The 19,255-nt window shown below is 38.1% G+C and overlaps 2 protein-coding genes across 2 annotated transcripts; one reads left to right on the top strand and one right to left on the bottom strand.

Moving 5' to 3' along the window:
* Nucleotides 1–133: 133 nt before the first annotated feature.
* Nucleotides 134–10,041, bottom strand: LOC139938385 (NAD-dependent protein lipoamidase sirtuin-4, mitochondrial-like). Its single transcript, XM_071933860.1, has 3 exons — nucleotides 9,286–10,041; nucleotides 8,255–8,455; nucleotides 134–7,227 (listed from the first exon to the last, which is right to left on the bottom strand). Exons 1-3 carry the CDS (start codon nucleotides 9,982–9,984, stop codon nucleotides 7,075–7,077), a joined length of 1,053 nt encoding a protein of 350 aa, XP_071789961.1. The 5' UTR covers nucleotides 9,985–10,041; the 3' UTR covers nucleotides 134–7,074.
* Nucleotides 10,042–10,370: 329 nt separating this feature from the next.
* LOC139938985 (NIF3-like protein 1) lies at nucleotides 10,371–18,885 on the top strand. Its single transcript, XM_071934676.1, has 5 exons — nucleotides 10,371–11,148; nucleotides 12,326–12,479; nucleotides 13,016–13,127; nucleotides 14,661–14,799; nucleotides 16,254–18,885. The coding sequence occupies exons 1-5, from the start codon at nucleotides 10,458–10,460 to the stop codon at nucleotides 16,520–16,522; spliced, it is 1,365 nt and encodes a 454-aa protein (XP_071790777.1). The 5' UTR covers nucleotides 10,371–10,457; the 3' UTR covers nucleotides 16,523–18,885.
* Nucleotides 18,886–19,255: the final 370 nt, after the last annotated feature.

Genomic DNA, 19,255 nt, shown 5'->3' with positions numbered 1-19,255 from the left:
AACACTCTGAAACATCATGTATACTTTGTGTGACTGGTGCTCTGATAGTTTTAGCTTAGCAGATGAATATGGTTGGGAATGGTTACCGCTCGCAGCTCTGTACAGTGGGGGGTGGGAGGGGGGTGCACTTTCAGGGACACTTTGGTGGCAGGAGACTTGCCAGGTACAGTACATACAGTATACAAAAGTGCTCATAAATCAAAACTACTGGGCACAATTTCATGATGCCTGTTAGCATAAAAACTTGCTAAGCACAGGCTGGTATTGCGTAGCAGAAACATGTTACCAGCCCAAGTTACATTAAAGGCAGTGGACACTATTGGTAATTACTCAAAACAATTATTAGCATAAAACCTTTCTTGGTGACGAGTAATGGGGAGAGGTTAATGGTAAAATACATTGGGAGAAACGGCTCCCTCTGAAGTGCCATAGTTTTCGAAAAAGAAGTAATTTTCCACGAACTTGATTTCGAGACCTCAGATTTAGAACTTGAGGTCTCTAAATCAACCATCTAAACGCACACAACTTTGTGTGACAAGGGTGTTTTCTTTCATTATTATCTCGCAACTTTGATGATTGATTGAGCTTAAAAATTTCACAGGTTTGTTATTTTATGCATAAATTGATATACACCAACTGTGAAGGCTAGTCTTTGACAATTACCAATAGTGTCCACTGCCTTCAAATTTGCATTGTTGTGGATGGTGCCCAACTCAATTTTTGCTTTGCAAGGACTTTTTTGTCAAGCAGTATTTTCTGCTAAACAGCTTTATGAAATTGGGTCCAGGTGTTCAAAAGTCTCACATTAGTCCCTGATTGTGCTAAGCAGTTTGCAACAGCTAATTGTATTTTCTTGTTCATACAATTATATTAATTAATACTCACTGTTGCCTGCCGTGAGACTATTGGCAACAAATGTGCCAATTGTGAAAGGTTTTTCATTGTTTTCAAGTTGACCATGTTTTGCCCAAACTTGAGTTACTTTACCATCCAATACAGTGTGGCATGTTCCAACAGACCGGGGGCCGATTTCACAAAGCAATAAAATTCATCGCAACACAAATTTTCAGTATCACCATAGTGGTTTGTATTGTGACATCACACTTTACTAAGCAACTACGATTGATTTGCAGTTACGATCAATTTTAGATCTTTGTGAAATCGGCCCCTGGACACTCATCTTTGAAAGGGCAAGGCCATTTTTATTTTTCAAAGGGCTCTTCTTTTTGAAACTCTTAGGGCCTAGTCACACGAGGCAATTCTTACAGGCAACTTGGAGGCAACCAACTGCAGTGCATGCCACAGATCCACTTCGATGGCACATGACTCGATATTCAAACAATGTCTTATGATCAATGAGAAAAATACCGAACAGTGAAATGTGAATGGCTTTTCTTCTTGGAGATTGCCTGGAACTGGTTGCCCGTAAATTGCCTCATGTGACACGGCCCTTAAAGTCAATGGAAAACTTTTGATGGGGCACCAAGGCCAAGACAGGCCTGCATGTAATGGATCGGTCCAAACTTGAGTGCAATTTTATGGCTCTGCTTACCACAGAACTATGTACTTACGACACCATATAAGTTGGGTGTTTCTATAGGCTGTAAGCGCAGAATTTGATGGTGAGCAGAGCAATGAATTGAGGACCAGTTCTAGCTGTATTTTGGATGATCGTTAAAGACAGTGGACACTATTGGTAATTGTCAAAGACCAGTTTTCTCACTTGATGTATCTCAACATATGCATAAAATAGCAAACCTGTGAAAATTTTAGCTCACTTGGACCTCGAAGTTGCGAGATATTAACAAAAGAAAAAACACTCTTGTCACACTAAGTTGTGTGCTTTCAGCTGCTTGATTTTGGGACCTCAAATTCTAAATCTGAGGTCTCAAAATCAAATTCATGGAAAATTACTTCTTTCTCGAAAACTACGTCACTTCAGAGGGAGCCGTTTCTCACAATGTTTTATACTAACAACCTCTCCCAATTACTCGTAATCAAGTAAGGTTTTATGATTATTTTGAGTTAAATTACTAATAGTGTCCACTGCCTTTATGTTGGGGTTTTAGGAAAACATGGGACCATAATCAGAGCCTGCCCTTTCAACATTCTGTCTCCATGGATCACCTTCAGCCTGTACAGTCGGCAAAGCTGTTTTAGTGTGATTGCAAAATCTTGTTCAAAAATGTGAATTATTGTAAAATTAATAATAGACCCTGTAAATAGGAGAGAACCAGGAATATGTCTGGTGTATAGTCAAGATTCTATGGACATATTGAATGTAATTAAGATGAATATATATATAAAAATACATCTAATTGGAACTCAAATGGTGAGCTTTGTGAACTATTTTCGTAACAATGTTGGCCACTGATAGTTTTTTTTCTTTCTTTTGGTATGTGAAGTAATTTTATACAGATATTTTAATCATGTAGTATTATGCCACTGGATAATATAACACACACGCTCACCTTGGCCCATCAAAGTTCACCGGGGACAAAACTTTTTAAGGGTTTATAGAAGAGTTTTATTTTTGCATGAGATTTCATGATAAGTATTATTGGCAATTGTAATTATGTGTTATACATGGTGTGAGGCATAATGTGCTAATTAATGTTTGCCCCAAATCTACGCTGAGTATTTTGTTTCCCCAAAATCTACCCAGTAAGGGTAAAATATACATAATATTCAGGATTTGAAACTTTGCATGGTGAAAGTTTAACTAAGAGAGGTTTGTTGTAACGCCATGTGAGTATCTCTTTTTGAGTAGTGTTTGTTCTGTAAAGAACCGGGGCCAATTTCATAGAGCTGCTTAAGCAAAAAATTTGCTTAAGCACGAAAATAGCTCGCTTATTTTACACATGTTACTGGTCAAAATTTCATGCCATATACATTGCTTATGACTGGTATTTAGCTTTTGTTTACTTAGCATAACAGTTGAGTGGAGTCTTGGCCGGTAATCTGATTTTACTAAGCAATTAATTTTTCGCTTAAGCAAAATTTTGTGCTTAAGCAGCTCTATGAAATTGGGCCGTGGTGGTTAATGACTATGTTTTTGATCAGTATATTCCTGAAGACAATATCACTACTCAAGAAGAGATATTCACATGGTGTTACCGCAAACCTCTATCAGTTTATGAAAAATTAAAAGTATAAATGTTCAAAGATTTACTCATAACTTTAATACACGGGATAACGATGTTCATTATTGGAAAGAAAATTCCATTTTAGCATGACACCGATTTGAGCTAGTTTGTTATTTCATGTACGTTGGGCCACATAAAGTCATGAAGGTGCAGCAGAAACTGGTTTTGGGGAGGTAATTTTGGCTTCCTAGAATCATCTTTGATGAAAACATGTCATGAAACAGCTTTACTTTCATAATGTACAACTCAATAAGCCTTTTTGAGGTGTGGCGGACGTGATAGGGGTGTACTGATTGGTTTGGGTGTATACACACAAATTTACCTTATAGTGTTGTAGCATTAGGGCCTGCCATATCTCAAAAAGGCTTATGGCACCTCATCTGCACATCACTGTTAATTTAACAATGCTTGGTGTTACAATGGAATTCGATGTGGAATAAATGATTGTACATTATTCCCCCTAATGTGAAGTCCTTGACATGGAACTATATTCGTTTAGATGCTAAGCGCACATACTTTGTAAAGCAAGAACTGGGTACCAGCCAAAGAATTATGTCATAATATATACACTTTGACGTGTTGCCTGGTCTTTTGTTTCTTTTCTTTAGCTGGCCTAATTTCATAGAGCTGCTTAAGCACAAAAGATAACTAAGCACAACAAAATCAAGCTTAGCAGAATATGGTAACCAGCCAAAACACCATTTCACATGCACCATTTGTAACTGGTATCCTGCTTGTTTTAGCTTAGCAGGAAATTGCTGAGCAATATTTTTTAGCTTGAGCAGCTCTATGCAGAGCTACTTTAGTACAAAAAGTAGTTACGCCCAACAAAATTAAGTTTGCCTGAATAAGGTTACCAGCCAAACTACCATGTTAGAAGTACAATTTATGACTGGTATCCTGCTCATTTCTGAAATTTATAAGCATTATTCTGTGCTTAAAGGCAGTGGATACTATTGGTAATTACTCAAAATATTTATTGGCATAAAACCTTTCTTCGTGACGAGTAATGGGGAGAGGTTGATGGTATGAAACTTTGTGGGAAACAGCTCCCTCTGAAGTGACGTAGTTTTCGAGAAAGAAGTAATTTTCCACGAATTTGATTTCGAGACCTCAGGTTTAGAACTTGAGGTCTCGAAATCAACCATCTAAACGCACACAACTTTGTGTGACAATGGTTATTTTTCTTTCATTATTATCTCGCAACTTCGATGACCGATTGAGCTCAGATTTTCACAGGTTTGTTATTTTATGCTTATGTTAAGATACACCAACTGTGAATGCTAGTCTTTGACAATTACCAATAGTGTGTCCACTGCCTTTAAGCAGCTCTGTGAAATTGGGCCCTGGTCTGTGGTCTTTGCCATCACAAATTGTCTTTGGGATTCCCACAGACTCACAAGTGCGTAAACACCTGCAATCAGGGTCTCATATTGTCCCTCTTTTGTTTGTACTTACTTTGTGAGCAACAGCTCCCATTGGTTTTGTACACAATTTCCCAACTGGGGATCTTTACCCATCTGGGGACCCTATTGTCCTCTAGATATTGTTATAGGTCCTCGTTTTGAATATTTATCCTCCCATCTTAAACATGAATTCTAGAACCTTATTTTTTATCATGGAAGGAATAACATAATACTATTTGGAATATGGATAATAATTAACGGATACTTATTTCAACTACTGATGAAATTGAGGTTTACAATTCAAACTCAGTTATACATGAAATATATATTTATTTTAGTATTGATTCACTAAATATATATATTTTTTCTGTACAGTTTTTTTTTGTAGGAAAAGGTTTCAGCAACTAGTTAATATTCTGGACATTCATTGCTATGCAAGAAAGACAGACGGGGAAAAAAAAAAAAATTATGGATATTTTGATATTTGAAACGAAATTTAAGAGACCTCCAAAGATTTTATACGTTTGTCCCTCATCCTTTTGTAAATTCCATAGTTCAATTATTTAACTTATGATTTTTAATCAAAACCAAACACAGCTAAATAAATTTATATAAACACACATGTTATTCCCAAATAAACTCTGTACAGAATTAATTTGTCATAGATAATACAACATTGTGTTTTTGTTAAAAGTTCTGTAACATTAATATTTTACTTTCATAAATAATGGACAAAATTAACCGTTCGTTCATTATCATACATCATTATGAAATTGGGTAAAAATCCAAAGCAACTTCCCAACAAAAATACTGTTTGTTACACCCGTTGCATGTGCTTGTTGTCTTAATACCTAGATGTTACTCTGTCTGTGCTTTCAGTGCAATGGAAAGTAACTTTGAACCATTGGATCCGTGTTGAGCAAACCACAAGGTTTTGGGGGATTTTTTTAATTTAATTTTTTAGCTAAGAAGTGACCCAGTCATTGTGGGACTCTTAACAATTGTGTGAAATAAATGAATATCTTTGAAAACAGAAGTGGTTGGCACGCTTGTTTGTTTGTTTGTCGATAATGGACCCCTCGTTTGTCGATAATGGACCCCTCGCCTTCGCCGAGGTTAAAGTAGAGGTTTAAAAAAGGAGTAAAATTGGCAAACTGTGTATGCTCTCTGGTTTTAAAAATGTACAATAATTTAAAGGCCTGCTATGGTTTAGGTGACAATTATAAATATAAATTCATAAGTTGAAAATTTACTTGATTTATTTAGTTTAAAACTGGTATCAAACCTGCCTGAGAAAGTTGTCCATCTGAAATGCATTCTTCAATAAAAAATTAACCAAACAAAATTTTCAAATATCTTTTTTGCTTTCCAAGGCAATTGACCTTAAGCGCTCGCATGACTGGAGTACGACGCCCAACGTTAAAGTCAAAACTAAAAGAAGGCAACAAGATGATAGAATGTCTACATGACTAAAATCAAAACGGTGTCATTTGTCCATTTTTCATAGATTAGTTTTACAAGCGATGTTTCTTGAAGAAAACTTGGGAGTTAATAAAATGCTCAAAGTGACGACTCTTAAAAACAAAATGGTTTTCACTTTTCGGTAGATCTCTTAGGTTTGATAAATTATGATCTCTCACTCTTATGTAAAGATCAATAAAAAGTCGTGGTCGTACTTGCTTAAAATCTAAACTAAGAAAATACAAAAAACTGCATAATGAGCTTTCGTTGCGACTACTTAATCAGAAGCAATAAAAGGGTCAATCTAAGTAAAGTCTAGTATACAGTCAACTCTCGTTATAAAGAGCACTCTTATAAAGAAATGCTGCTTATAAAGAGCACATTTAAAGTCCCAAATCTCATTTCGAATCATTGGGTGTGGTGGCCGAGTAGATAGGACAGAACTCAAGCTCTGGTGTTTATGTTCAGCAGAGTGTGGGTTCGAATCCTGGTCGTGACACTTGTGTCCTTGAGCAAGACACTTAACTATAAGCTTCTCTCCACCCAGGGGTAAATGGGTACCTGTGAGGGCAGAGTTGGTTCTTGTGATGGATTAGCTTTGATGTGCTACATATTTAGCAGCACAGGCTGTATATTCCCCAGTTGAAGCGCCATGAGCGTCACTGCGTGACGGACCTGAGCGCTATATAAGTAGCCACTATTATTACTATTATTATTATTATTATTATTATTATTATTATTATTATTATTATTATTATTATTATTATTATTATTATTATTATTATTATTATTATTATTATTATTATTATTATTATTATTCTGTTTTGTGTTTCTTTGTTTTGCTGCCCTCTTACAACAAAATCACTGTAATATAAAGAGGTAATATGGTCAGTCCCAGCGATTTTGTTATAAAGAAAGTTTCTTTATTTTGCTGTCCTCTTACAAAGTCAATGTTATAAAGAGGTAATTTGGCCAGTCCCAGCGATCTTGTTATAATGAGAGTCGACTGTACAGTGTATAAATGGTAGTATGTTTGTGATGTTTTGCGGTGCTCGAGTGTCTCAAGTAATCTGGATGTATGGCAGGATGCTACCAAGTCTTGCATTGATCTTCAATGTAGCTAGTTTATCAGCTCTGGTTGGTCCGATGTTTACTATTGCAATAGGTTTCTTCTGCTCCTTGGCTGCCAATGCAAAGCGATAACCAGAGTACACCTGAAAATTAAAGAAGAAAACAGCCACAGATTTATGTTGAATCGCGCTCAAATCCCTTACTCAGAACACTCATTGCAAAAGTGAACGTAGGTACTGAAACATTATGTCCCTTGGCAATAGACCGATCCATTAAGCCCCGCCCCATTCCGTATTGACCAATCACAACGAAACGAAGGTCAACAAATAAGGTCCGACATGTGTGCGCGTATCTTTGGTGCGCCTGGCAGATTGTGCAGAAAGGCATTAGAGAGGCTCACGTGTTCTTGCTCACACGTGCGTCGTGGGCAGAGCCTAATGGATCGGTCTATTGTTTTGTTTTTTGGGGAACATCCATTTTGTTTTAATACCTTCACAAAGAGAACGTTACAAGTCCTAAATGTTTTTGAATGTTAACACACATTAAACCTGAAGGCACTGGACACACTTGGTAATTACTCAAAATATATTTTAGCAGAAAAAATTGGTAACGAGCAATGGAGAGCTATTACAGTCATAAAACATTGTGAAATAACTCCCTCTGAAGTAACTTAGTTTTTGAAAAGAGGTTATTTTTCACTGAAAAATTTGGAAGCTGAGAAAGACTTCTGACCTGCCTTTCAAACTTGTGCAACAAGGACATTTTTTTTCTTTCATTATTTTCTCACAACTTCGATGACCAATTGAGCCCACCTTTTCACAGATTTGTTGTTTTATGCACATGTTGGGATACACCAAGTGAGAATACTTGTCTTTGACATTACCAAAGGTGTCCTGTTATGTGCCTTAAATAATTGCTGTTGACAAATAGCCCTAAAAGTCTGAACTCAATCTCCTAGACTCTTTGTCCTTCAGATGGAACATAAAGCTGTAGGTACCATGCATTGTTATAAAAACTATCAACGCGTGTTTGACCCCAGAACACACTTATAACAAAGAGAAGGGGTTCCCCCTGGTGTGTCTGGCAGTGCGACTATCTTCAATCATGAAGGCTGCTCTATGTAGAAAGAAAGAAAGGAAAAGAAAGGTTAGTTTTCCAATTAATACTGACCTCAAGAGATGAGCCAGCAACCAGGAAAGCATCAGCTTCTCTCAGCCGGCTATGGACAAACTCAACGGTAACTCTGGGCACATTGTCACCGAAGAAGACTAGTTTTGGTTTTAGGACTCCTCGACAGTCTTTGCAGGATGGGACGATGAATCCTTTCACGACTTCATCTGATAGGATGACATCTCCATCCGGTGCAATAGCCTTAGAAATCAGGGAAAAAGGGAAATTGTGTTGTTTTGGGATTATGAGAAAGGGAGAGGCTTATCAATTAACAAACCTTTCGATACCCTAACCCCAACACTTTAGCTTACATGTATGCAAATCATAACCAAGCACTGGTAGGCTGTCAGTGTCTGTTGCAAAAGGATTCCAACAAGTCACTCTCTGGGAGAAAAGAAGACAAAAGTTTCACTTAAATAACTAAAAGTTAGTTGTGTTTTGCGAATACTCCTAGAACTTTGAGGTACATGTATGTTCCGCTATCGCTGACAATAGCGGAATGAACTTCATAGTTGTAGGAGTAGTTTGCAAAGTGGTCATCCCAAACACTTTGACCTTCAGACTCAAAACAAGACTAAGAAATAAAGTTTTAGATATGAAGAAATGTGCAGACATTTATGAATAATTGGGCAAAATTTCCCAACATGTTTACTCCTAGAACTATTAGCACATTCTGCTATCGTCTCCACAAACGTAGCCAAACAAACCTCATAGTTCTAGGAGGGGAGCATGTATATCCCCATTTGTGTGGCCAATTTAAACTTGTTGATTATAGCCAAGCAGTATTTTTTGAGCTTGTGTAACAAAGATCGTAATCATTCAGCTAATCTAAACTTGCCCTTTGTAAACCTCCTCCCTGACAGCCCTGACAGCCCTAACCAGAGTTCAGGGACTGCCTGGCAGGATGGTAACAATTACTCCTAAAACTATAAGGTTCGTTCCGCTATCGTATTTACGAATGTGGAGGCAATAGAGAAGCAAACCGCATCATAGTTCTAAGAGTAGGTTACGATTCGCGGGACTTATTTTACCTCTGATTCTATTGAAAAACCAGGGTTCATTTCTATCATGCGTTCTTGCAATTCATCCCTTGTAGTTTGTCCACCACAAGATAAGCATACGATGTGCGCTGACCGTCCGTGCAATTCGGTAACTCTCTCGCTGTATGCTTTGCTGTGAAGGGCGTCGACATTCTGCGTCACAAGCCAATGGACTTTACCGGCCTTCTCCCATTCTGCAAGAGTTCTGTGAGAAGCGTTGGGGCGAGTCGAGCGAAACTTTGGCCAGCCCACAAAGTTCCTTGCCCAGTACCGCTTTCTTCTGTCTGCAAAATTTATGAAGTCGGAATACTGAATGGGCCTAGAATTACTCCTTGCATACATTCCTACGCCCTCCGAACGATAATCAGGAATACCAGATTCTGTGGATAAACCCGCTCCTGTCAGCACAAATAATTTCTTTGAGGCGGAAACAAAATCCTGGAGTTTTTCCACCACATTTTGATCCACTGGTTGACTCTCTGGGACAAACATAATTGCTCTATCCCTGACATTGACATCAGTGTTTTCGGCAGTTTTCAACTGAGTTGAAAAGTGTTCAGCAGTTTTGGTTGTGAATTTGTTGCTAGCAAATCGTTTAGGCTCAATATGAACTGTTATTTGTCCTATATATGAACACTTTGATGAAACTAAAAATCTTAATTTGCAGAAAAGTGAGTGTGAAAGAGCCATTTCGGGTTTTGAAGTGCAGTTTAATTGAACAGTTTTCACATTCGTCTGCAATGTTTACGTCTTACATAACGAGGGTATTTAAATAGGCTTTTATAAGTCTACAAAATACAATGTCAATAATAGCATTATTTGTTACTAATATTAGTTTATAATAAAAATTTAAAAAACAGATGTAAATACCAAAATAAAATGGTTTTGTCACTTATTAAGAGAATATATTTAAAAATATTTAATAAATATTGCCTACAAAATATAGTTATAGAAAGAGCTTGTGTTATTTGTAACAATCATTTTGGTTCGCTGTAAATTACTTATAAATCTACGATTGACCAATCAACGAACTGCTTATACATTATCATAATCAACCAAATCTGTACAGCCTCTGAACTAGTTGGAAGTTGTAGTGTTCTGTGTTTTTTATCTTTTTGTGTGACTAGATTCCAGTTATTCCACAACTTTCTAAGGCCTTCCTCATGTGGAGCTATACGCAAGCAACTTCAGCTTTTCCATCGATCTACCGAACTATATTTCATACGTACTGCAACAATTCCAAAAAAGACGTTCGTTTTTACAGTTGTGCTTCTCAACTCTTGTCGTTGTCGTCTGCTACGCGTCGTAGTGCTAGGTCTTCAAATTCTTCTTGCGCAAGTCAGTGTGCAAGTGCTACAGTTCGAAGAGGTTGGGTTGGTAATTTCGGATTATCAACAAATTGGTCAGCTACATCTTCAAACGTACTTAAACCCAAGAACCCATTTTGGAACAGGACAAGCGCACAATATCTCAGGACTTGCTCTGTTTTATCGAAAACCATGAATTTGTCAGACGTGCTCGGAGGGCTTGAGAAGTTTGCACCGACTTCACTTGCCGAAGGCTGGGACAATGTTGGGCTGCTTGTCGAGCCCACACCACCCCATCAAGTCCAAACTGTGTTCCTGACCAATGATCTGACCGAAGAAGTTTTATGTGAGGCAATCCAGGAGAGAGCTGATTTCATCTTGTCGTATCATCCTCCAATATTCAGCGGCTTGAAAAGATTAACGATGGCCAGCACAAAGGAAAGAATAATCGTCAAGGCAATTGAGAAGAGAATTGCGATCTTTTCACCACACACAAGTTATGATGCTGTTCATGGGGGTGTAAATGATTGGCTAGCTGAGGGTCTAGGTAAAATGTAATTGCATTGTGGTGGTACACAAGAAATGTATTACTAATTTTGGGTTTACAAATTTCCTAGTTGCGATTAGACCCAGTAACTTGGGCGCTGTACTCCTTTTTTCGAAATTTTGACTTTATCGGGCGTAGCGACAACATTTTGAAAAAAGGAGTACAGCGCCCCAGTTACTAGGTCTAAGTTGCAATAACGTAACCCTCGATCCTCCCGACGGCGATGAGGGTTACGTTTTCGCACCTACAAAATTCCATGAAGAAATGTAATCTAAAAATAGTAGTTAATTAAAAACCCAGGAGATTTAGTTTCGATAATCTTTACCCACCATCCTTACCCTCCAGGGTTGCAATTATCACAACTAGGTATGATTATGCCAGAATGATCCATGTTGATTATGCCATGATTATGTTCTTAACAAAGTCTAGTATTAAAGCCATTGGACCCTTTCGGTAAACAGTATTGTCCAAGGCCCACACTTCGTGTATCACAACTTCTATATCAAATAACAAACCTGTGAAAATTTGGGCTGAATCGGTCATCGGAGTCAGGAGAAAATAACGGGAAAACCCACCCTTGTATCCGCGCGTTTTGCCGTGTCATGACATATGTGTTAACGAAAATTGATATTGTTTTACTGTTTTCTCAAAAAGTAAAGCATTTCATGGAATTATATTTCAAGAGAAGTATTTCACCACTACCTTCTGTAAACCCTTTAAGTTATTTGTCAATCTGTGAACTTTTTTTTTTTTCTGTACCGAAAGGGTCCAATGGCTTTAAGTTTAAAAAAACTTGGCGGTAAAATTTGTAATCATCTTTGTAATACAATGTTAGGTGTAGGTACAAAGTAGATACCCACAAAAGTTAAAAACTGTACTCTGTGGCACTCGTTTGTTGTGTGTAGAACTAGAAGATGTAAAATTTTACATCAAGTTTACGTGGGGTTAATTTTGCATTGAGGTAAACCCCCCCCTTATACAATTTTAAATAACTGTACTTTCTACATGCTCCAATTTGTTTTTACGAAAATGATTTGGATGGATAAAAAAACACTTTACAAACTTCAACAACAATACTTAAAAACTCTGAGGTAGAGTGTAATGATAAATTGAAAAATAACTATTTTTACATATGTAATTTTTTAATAAAGCCATCTTCGATACCATTTGTGCACAGGTCCAGGCAGAGTTGAGCCTCTGAAGCATTCAACTGCTTCTGGTGGATCGACCCACAAGCTTGAGTATCAAGAGGTAATACCAGCTGAACATCAAGTTGTACTTCCACCAGACTTCATTGCATCAGAAGTGGAGAAAGTCCAAATTAAGAGCGGGTAAAGGCATAGTTGCGATAACGTAACCCTCCTCCCGACAGCAGCCGTCGGGAGGAGTCCCTCCGGCCTGGCGGCCGTCGAGTCCCTCCGGCCTGGCGGCCGTCGGGAGGAGTCCCTCCGGCCTGGCAGCCGTCAGGAGGAGGGTTACATTTTAGCAACTAGTAAAGGCAAGAGTTCAGAATGGAGTTAAAATGCGTTGATGTCACTTTCGGTTTAAAAAAGACAAATTGACATGATTTCCGGGGAAACTGCCCATATTGGGGCTAGATAGCTCATTTGGTAGAGCACAGGCGTGTTAATCTGGAGGCTCAAGGTTCATGTCCCACTGTAGTGAATTTGTCTCCATTCAACCCCAATTTTTTTTAAATAAATTTACCTGTCAGATTTCCAAGGTTGTGGTTTATTACTTGATAAATAAATTTGAAATACAATACAAGTGTTCTACAATCATTCAAATACTGTCTTTTTGTTCATTATTTTTCTAGAATTATGTTGATAATCATTGATTAAAGTTTGCTTTTTCATTCCTTTTTTAGGATGCTTCAGTGCACAGTAAACTGCAGCGAGAAAGGATTGGTTTCATTCATGGAAGCTGTGGAGGATAACCCAGTGATACATAAATCTATTACGATTACAAAATTTGAAAAGGTTTGTATTTAGTCCGTTTGACATAACGATATGATCACTTTCTACTGACGTACATCTGTGAGTATGACCTGAGCCCAATTTCCTAGAGCTGCTTAAATGCAGTGGACGCTATTTGTAATTACTCAAAATAGTTATTAGGATAAAACCTTACTTGGTAATGAATAATGGAGAGCTGTTGGTAGTATAAAACATTGTGCGAAACGGCTCCCTCTGAAGTAACAAAGTTTTCAAGAAAGAAGTAATTTTCCCAGATTTGATTTCGAGACCTCAGATTTAGAATTTGAGGTCTCGAAATCAAGCATTTGAAAGCACACAACTTTGTGTGACAAGGGTGTTTTTTCTTCCATTATTGTTGAGATACATCAAGTGAGAAGACTGGTCTTTGACAATTAACAATAGTGTCCAGTGTCTTTAAAAGCAATTTACTGCTTATATATTCTGGATAGCTTAGTTTTATTTTACTTGTTTTATTTTTGTGCTTTTAAAAATGATATTTGGCCCTGATGTGGCAGAGACAGTGCATCAGACTCAATGGCTTAACATCGGATGAAGGGTTTGATTTCCAGTAATGGCACTTGTGTCCTTAGGCAGGGCACTTCTCTTGTTTTTTCTCAACCCAAGTTAATAAAAGGAACCCTTAGCGCTATAACTAATTGTCCCATCCGAAGGACAAAGCAATTATGTTAAAGTATCTGTCTCAAGGACACAAGTGCCATGACAAGGACTTGAGCCAACACAACAAGTGCTTGTCTTCGACACGCCACATATCAATTTGTTTTAATTTTGGTTTTTACCCATACACCGATGTGTGTTAGCACTGTATACTCAGTACTTTCCCGAGTCCTGTGAAAAAATATCACAGGCATGTTACTCGGGTGGGATTCGAACCCACTTCCCTTGCAATTCTAGAGCAGTGTCTTACCAGTAGACTATCGCGGTTGCCCGGTAGCTAGAGGCAGTTCGAATTCTATGTTTTGGCAGCGGGTACCGCAACGATATAATAGATGTTAAATTTGCATCGGGGATAAAGAATATTAATTTTGGTTTTTACCCATACACCGATGTGTGTTAGCACTGTATACTCAGTGCTTTCCTGAGTCCTGTGAAAAAATATCACAGGCATGTTACTCGGGTGGGATTCGAACCCACTTCCCTTGCAATTCTAGAGCAGTGTCTTACCAGTAGACTATCGAGGTTGCCCGGTAGCTAGAGGCAGTTCGAATCCTATGTTTTGGCAGCGGGTACCGCAACGATATAATAGATGTTAAATTTGCATCGGGGATAAAGAATATTAATTTTGGTTTTTACCCATACACCGATGTGTGTTAGCACTGTATACTCAGTACTTTCCCGAGTCCTGTGAAAAAATATCACAGGAATGTTACTCGGGTGAAATTCGAACCCACGACCCTTGCAATTCTAGAGCAGTGTCTTACCAACTAGACTATCCAACGCCACATATCGTTACTTTCTTTTAGATATTATCTCCTATTGGTTCCTTTACTACTTCTGCTCTAATTTGTTTCATTCCAGCTACCAATACCAGGCACTGGTAGTGGTAGAATCTGCAAATTGGACAATCCAACATCCATACTGAAGATGGTAGAGCTTGTCAAGACTCATCTGAAACTGCAGCATGTTCAGCTGGCTCTAGGAAGCAACAAGTCAAAAGGTGAGACTTTTGATTTTATTTTATGAGATATCACCCAAGGCGTGACATTCTTTTAGGAACCCTTTTATTTTAAACCTGTTTGCTAAATCGATCTTTACTCGGTTTCCAAACCCACATATCCAAACCGAGGCAGGAGGAAAATGAGCTACGCAGACACCATCACCAGAGACACAAATTTCAGTCCAAACGAGACTCGACAACTCATAAGGGACAAAGCAACCTGGCACCACTTCATCAAAGCTGCTTCTACTATACCGTCTAAGGACGAAGGATGATGAGAAGTTCAAATCTTACCTTAGGAGAAAGGATTAAGAAATCAGGACTTTTATGTGACCCCAGAGCCAGAAACCACAGGCCTCATGTAAGCGATATGCTTCATTGCCTGAATCAACTTAAGGACACGACTGGGGGAATTCCGTACCAGTCAAACGCTGAGCTTCTTTGGGGACCGAGTCTAAAAGGATATTACCTAACATCACAAGGCTGGACGGCCACTTTAAAGTGATGGCTTCACTTAAATCATCTTGGGCTGTTGATCCAAATCAACTATCACCAGGGGCATGTTTCCACTTTCTCCTGGGACTGAAACAGGGTTACACTCTTTACAGTCTGTAAGGATGTAGGTGTGGGTGTCATCCACTAGAAGCCTGGCTGGTAGAGCAGATTCAATCGGTGCCTTCAAAAGAAATGTTGGTACCTAATTCAAGAGCACTAGTGTCAAGACCGGGATTCAAACCACACTCTGCTGGGCATGAGACTGCTCCCATGAAACCATGGTTAAATGTAGTAGTAAATGGAGTGAGCTGTCTCACGAGTGCAGTTAGTCAAGTGAGAGCCCATACTCTACCATCGTGACAAACATCTAACAACTTTTTAAATTTATTTTTTGATTTTTTTATGCAAGTCACCAGACACACAAGGCCTGAAGGACACTCCAAGGTGTGGGCTACAATTACATTTTTCCAGAGGCAGTTGCTGCCTACTCCAGGGTTACCCCATTTACAGTCTATACGGATGTAGGCTTGGGTATCATTAGTCCGAAGCCTGGCCGGTAGAGCAGAAAGTACTACCTCCCAAATTTTACATAGCAAGTGTCATGACCGGGATTTGAACCCACACTCTGCTGATCAAACACCAGAGCTTGAATCCGGTGCTCTTAACTGCTCGGCCATGAAACGCTAGCAGGATAAAAGCTTGTGAACATAGCAAGAAAAAATTGTCCTTATAGTTGTAAAAAAGAGTTAATGGCCTGAAGTTTCAACCATAGCAGAGTCTTTCTCAAAGGCTAAATGTGTTATAAATGTATTCTGAACTTGATAATAATAATAATAATAATAATAATAACACAGCATTTTTAAAGGCGCGCTAAATCTGGTGAAAAACCATTCAAAGGCGCCGGTCAAGATGGAAAGAGGAACTTGCTGAACATATCTCATTGTTTTCTTATGACACAGAATCTGAAGTGCAGAGTGTAGCCATTTGCGCTGGTTCAGGGGCCAGCGTCCTCTCTGGAGTCCCAGCCGATGTGTACCTGACAGGGGAGATGTCACATCATGACATCTTGGCTGCTGTCGCCAGGGGAACGAGTGTCATCGTGTGTAACCATAGCAACACAGAGAGGGGATACCTACCCGTACTGAAATCCAAGCTGGACGTAATATTTGAGGGAAGACTGAATATTGTTGTTTCAAAGATTGATGCAGATCCTTTGAATGTTGTTTAAAACACATCTTGTCTCAAGTATTGAAAAGAAAACAAATTTTGGGAGTTATTTCCTCCTCTGTTTCTCTTTTTTCTCCATCTATCCGCTGAACTTTGACTTTTTGCATAAAGTGTACACAGCACAAGGAAACAATGTTTATGATTTTAACATCGGAGAAGCTGCCTATGGAAGATTTCATAAACTTTTGATATGGATGGAGGAAAGGGGAATCCATCTGAAAAGCATTTATTTTCACAAAATTTAATTTTTAATTTGACGTTATTGTTAAAGCCATTGGACCCTTTCGGTTCAGAAAAAAAAATTAAAGTTCACAGATTTACAAATAACTTACAGGGTTTACAGAAGGCAACGGTGAAAGACTTCTCTTGAAATATTATTCCATGAAATGCTTTACTTTTTGAGAAAACAGCAAAACAATATAAATTCTCGTTAACGAGAATTACGGATTTATTTTAAACACATGTCATGAAACGGCAAAACGCGCGGAAACAAGGGTGGGTTTTTCCGTAGTTTTCTCCCGACTCCGATGACCGATTGAGCCTAAATTTTCACAGGTTTGTTATTTGATATAGAAGTTGTGGTACACAAAGTGTGGGCCTTGGACAATACTGTTTACCGAAAGGGTCCAATGGCTGTAACAAAATTATGAAGCTTCTTTAAAAGAACAAAGTACATTGTTGTATAACACGCAGATATTGCCTACAGAAATAATAATAATAATACGAGACATTTATATAGCACTCTTACACGAGGTACCACAGCTTTTTACAAGAAACTAAACAATAAGCAAATAAATAATGGCACTGATAATGGGAAAACAGTCAAAGCAATCAGTCATTGAACAGGAAAGTTTTGAGATGTTTCTTGAAAACTGCAAGTGACTCCGCGGAGCGGATTTGATGAGGGAGACGGTTCCAAAGGAGCTGAGCATGTGCGTAAAAAGCACGATCCCCAGCAGCAGAATGCACCTTTGGAACTGCCAAGAGTGCACTGTCTGAACCAGAGCGAAGGCCAGGTCTCCCAGGTTGGTAAATCTTGATGAGACTGGTGAGATATGTAGAAGCGGTATTGTGAGAACATTTGTATACAATGGTGAGGATCTTGAAAACAATACGCTGATGGACTGGGAGCCAGTGAAGTTGATGGAGGAGTGGTGTGTCGTATTGATGACACTTAAAAATGCTGAATATTATTTAGTATGGGTGCAAGTCCTCGTTGCTGCGATTTGTTTTGACTTTTTGTAGCTTTTTTGTCAAAATCTGGTAAAGTTGTCACAGTATATTTTTGTGCATTGCCGACACAGAGGGTGTGTTCGGCAAATTGTTTAGAAATTTTATCTGGAAACTCTTTTCAGTATCAACTTCCTTAATTTACTGTACGGGGGACACACACCAGGGGACGTTTGAGAAAAAAAATGCCACAACTTCATATAGTCAAAAACAACTGTTTTAAATGTTGGGCACAAAGTAGTGAATCATGTGAGTTTAACACTTTTGTATTTCAACTTTGTGCTCTTAATACAAACATCTTTTGTAGACTTTAACAATTTCTAAACAGAATCAATTTTATCATGACAGCCTTAAACAAAATAATATTGTTGTTTTATTATGTTATTTTATGGCAGAGCTTATCAGCAAGTCACTCTGTGTTGATGACGTAAGACTCTACCATAATACCCATTTATTGTCAAGGATGTGGTCACACTTATGATGTTTGTAATTGTTTGACTTAATGGAAGAAGGCAATTAAAGGCAGTGGATACTATTGGTAATTACTCAAAATAATTGTTAGCATAAAAAATTACTTGGTAAACAAGCAATGGAGAGGTTGATAGTATAAAACATTGTGAGAAACAGCTCCCTCTGAAGCAACGTAGTTTTCGAAAAAGAAGTAATTTTCCACGAATTTGATTTTGAGACCTCAGAATTTGATTTTGAGGTCCCGAAATCAAGCTTCTACTGAAATCACGCAGCTTTGTGTGACAAGGGTGTTTTTTCTTCCATTATTATCTTGCAACTTCGACCAATTGAGTTCTAATTTTCACAGGTTTGTTATTTTGTGCATATATTGAGATACAGCAAGTGAGAAGATTGGTCTTTGACAATTACCACTAGTGTCCATACAGTGTCTATAATTTGCTGCAAGTTCAAATTCTCAGTTTCTAGCCCATTATTAAGTTTAAAATAAATTAAAAGTTGGTTATTAAAGGGGATCCATTAGTGATTTAATTGTTATCTGGTCACCATAATAATTGGCAAATAAATGTTTACGCATAAAATTATATACTTTTTATATAGTGCTTTTCTCTGCCAACTACTCTAGCTTTGTTGAATTGATGCATCAATGACACAGATAAAAGAAGAAAACACCCCATTGGTTTATTTGAACCAATTTAGACAAAATGAGTTTGTATTTCTGATTTTTTGTGTGGCAAACTGCATAATGTATTTACACAATTGCCTGCATCAAAAGGTGTCTCAATGATTTTCCCGGACAAAAACAAAAGGTTGAAATCACAGAAAAAGCAGAGGGCGCCACCTCGGGGGAAAATGCAAAGCGACACTGTCAACTAAAGTGTGACCGATGAAAGTATACACCAGAGACTACTACAGTGCAAAGTGCCATGCCCACACACGAACCCCGACCGTCGGAAATACAAAATAACAACTCGTTTACTCCATTTATTAAAACTTTTTTATTTTTTGGGGAGAAGTCAAATCATTTAATTTAGTA

This window comes from Asterias amurensis, chromosome 6 (genome assembly GCF_032118995.1).
Source record: "Asterias amurensis chromosome 6, ASM3211899v1".
Lineage (NCBI taxonomy): Eukaryota > Metazoa > Echinodermata > Asteroidea > Forcipulatida > Asteriidae > Asterias > Asterias amurensis.
The sequence above is the reverse complement of the archived record's forward strand: the minus strand, read 5'-3'. Positions and strand labels throughout refer to the sequence as shown.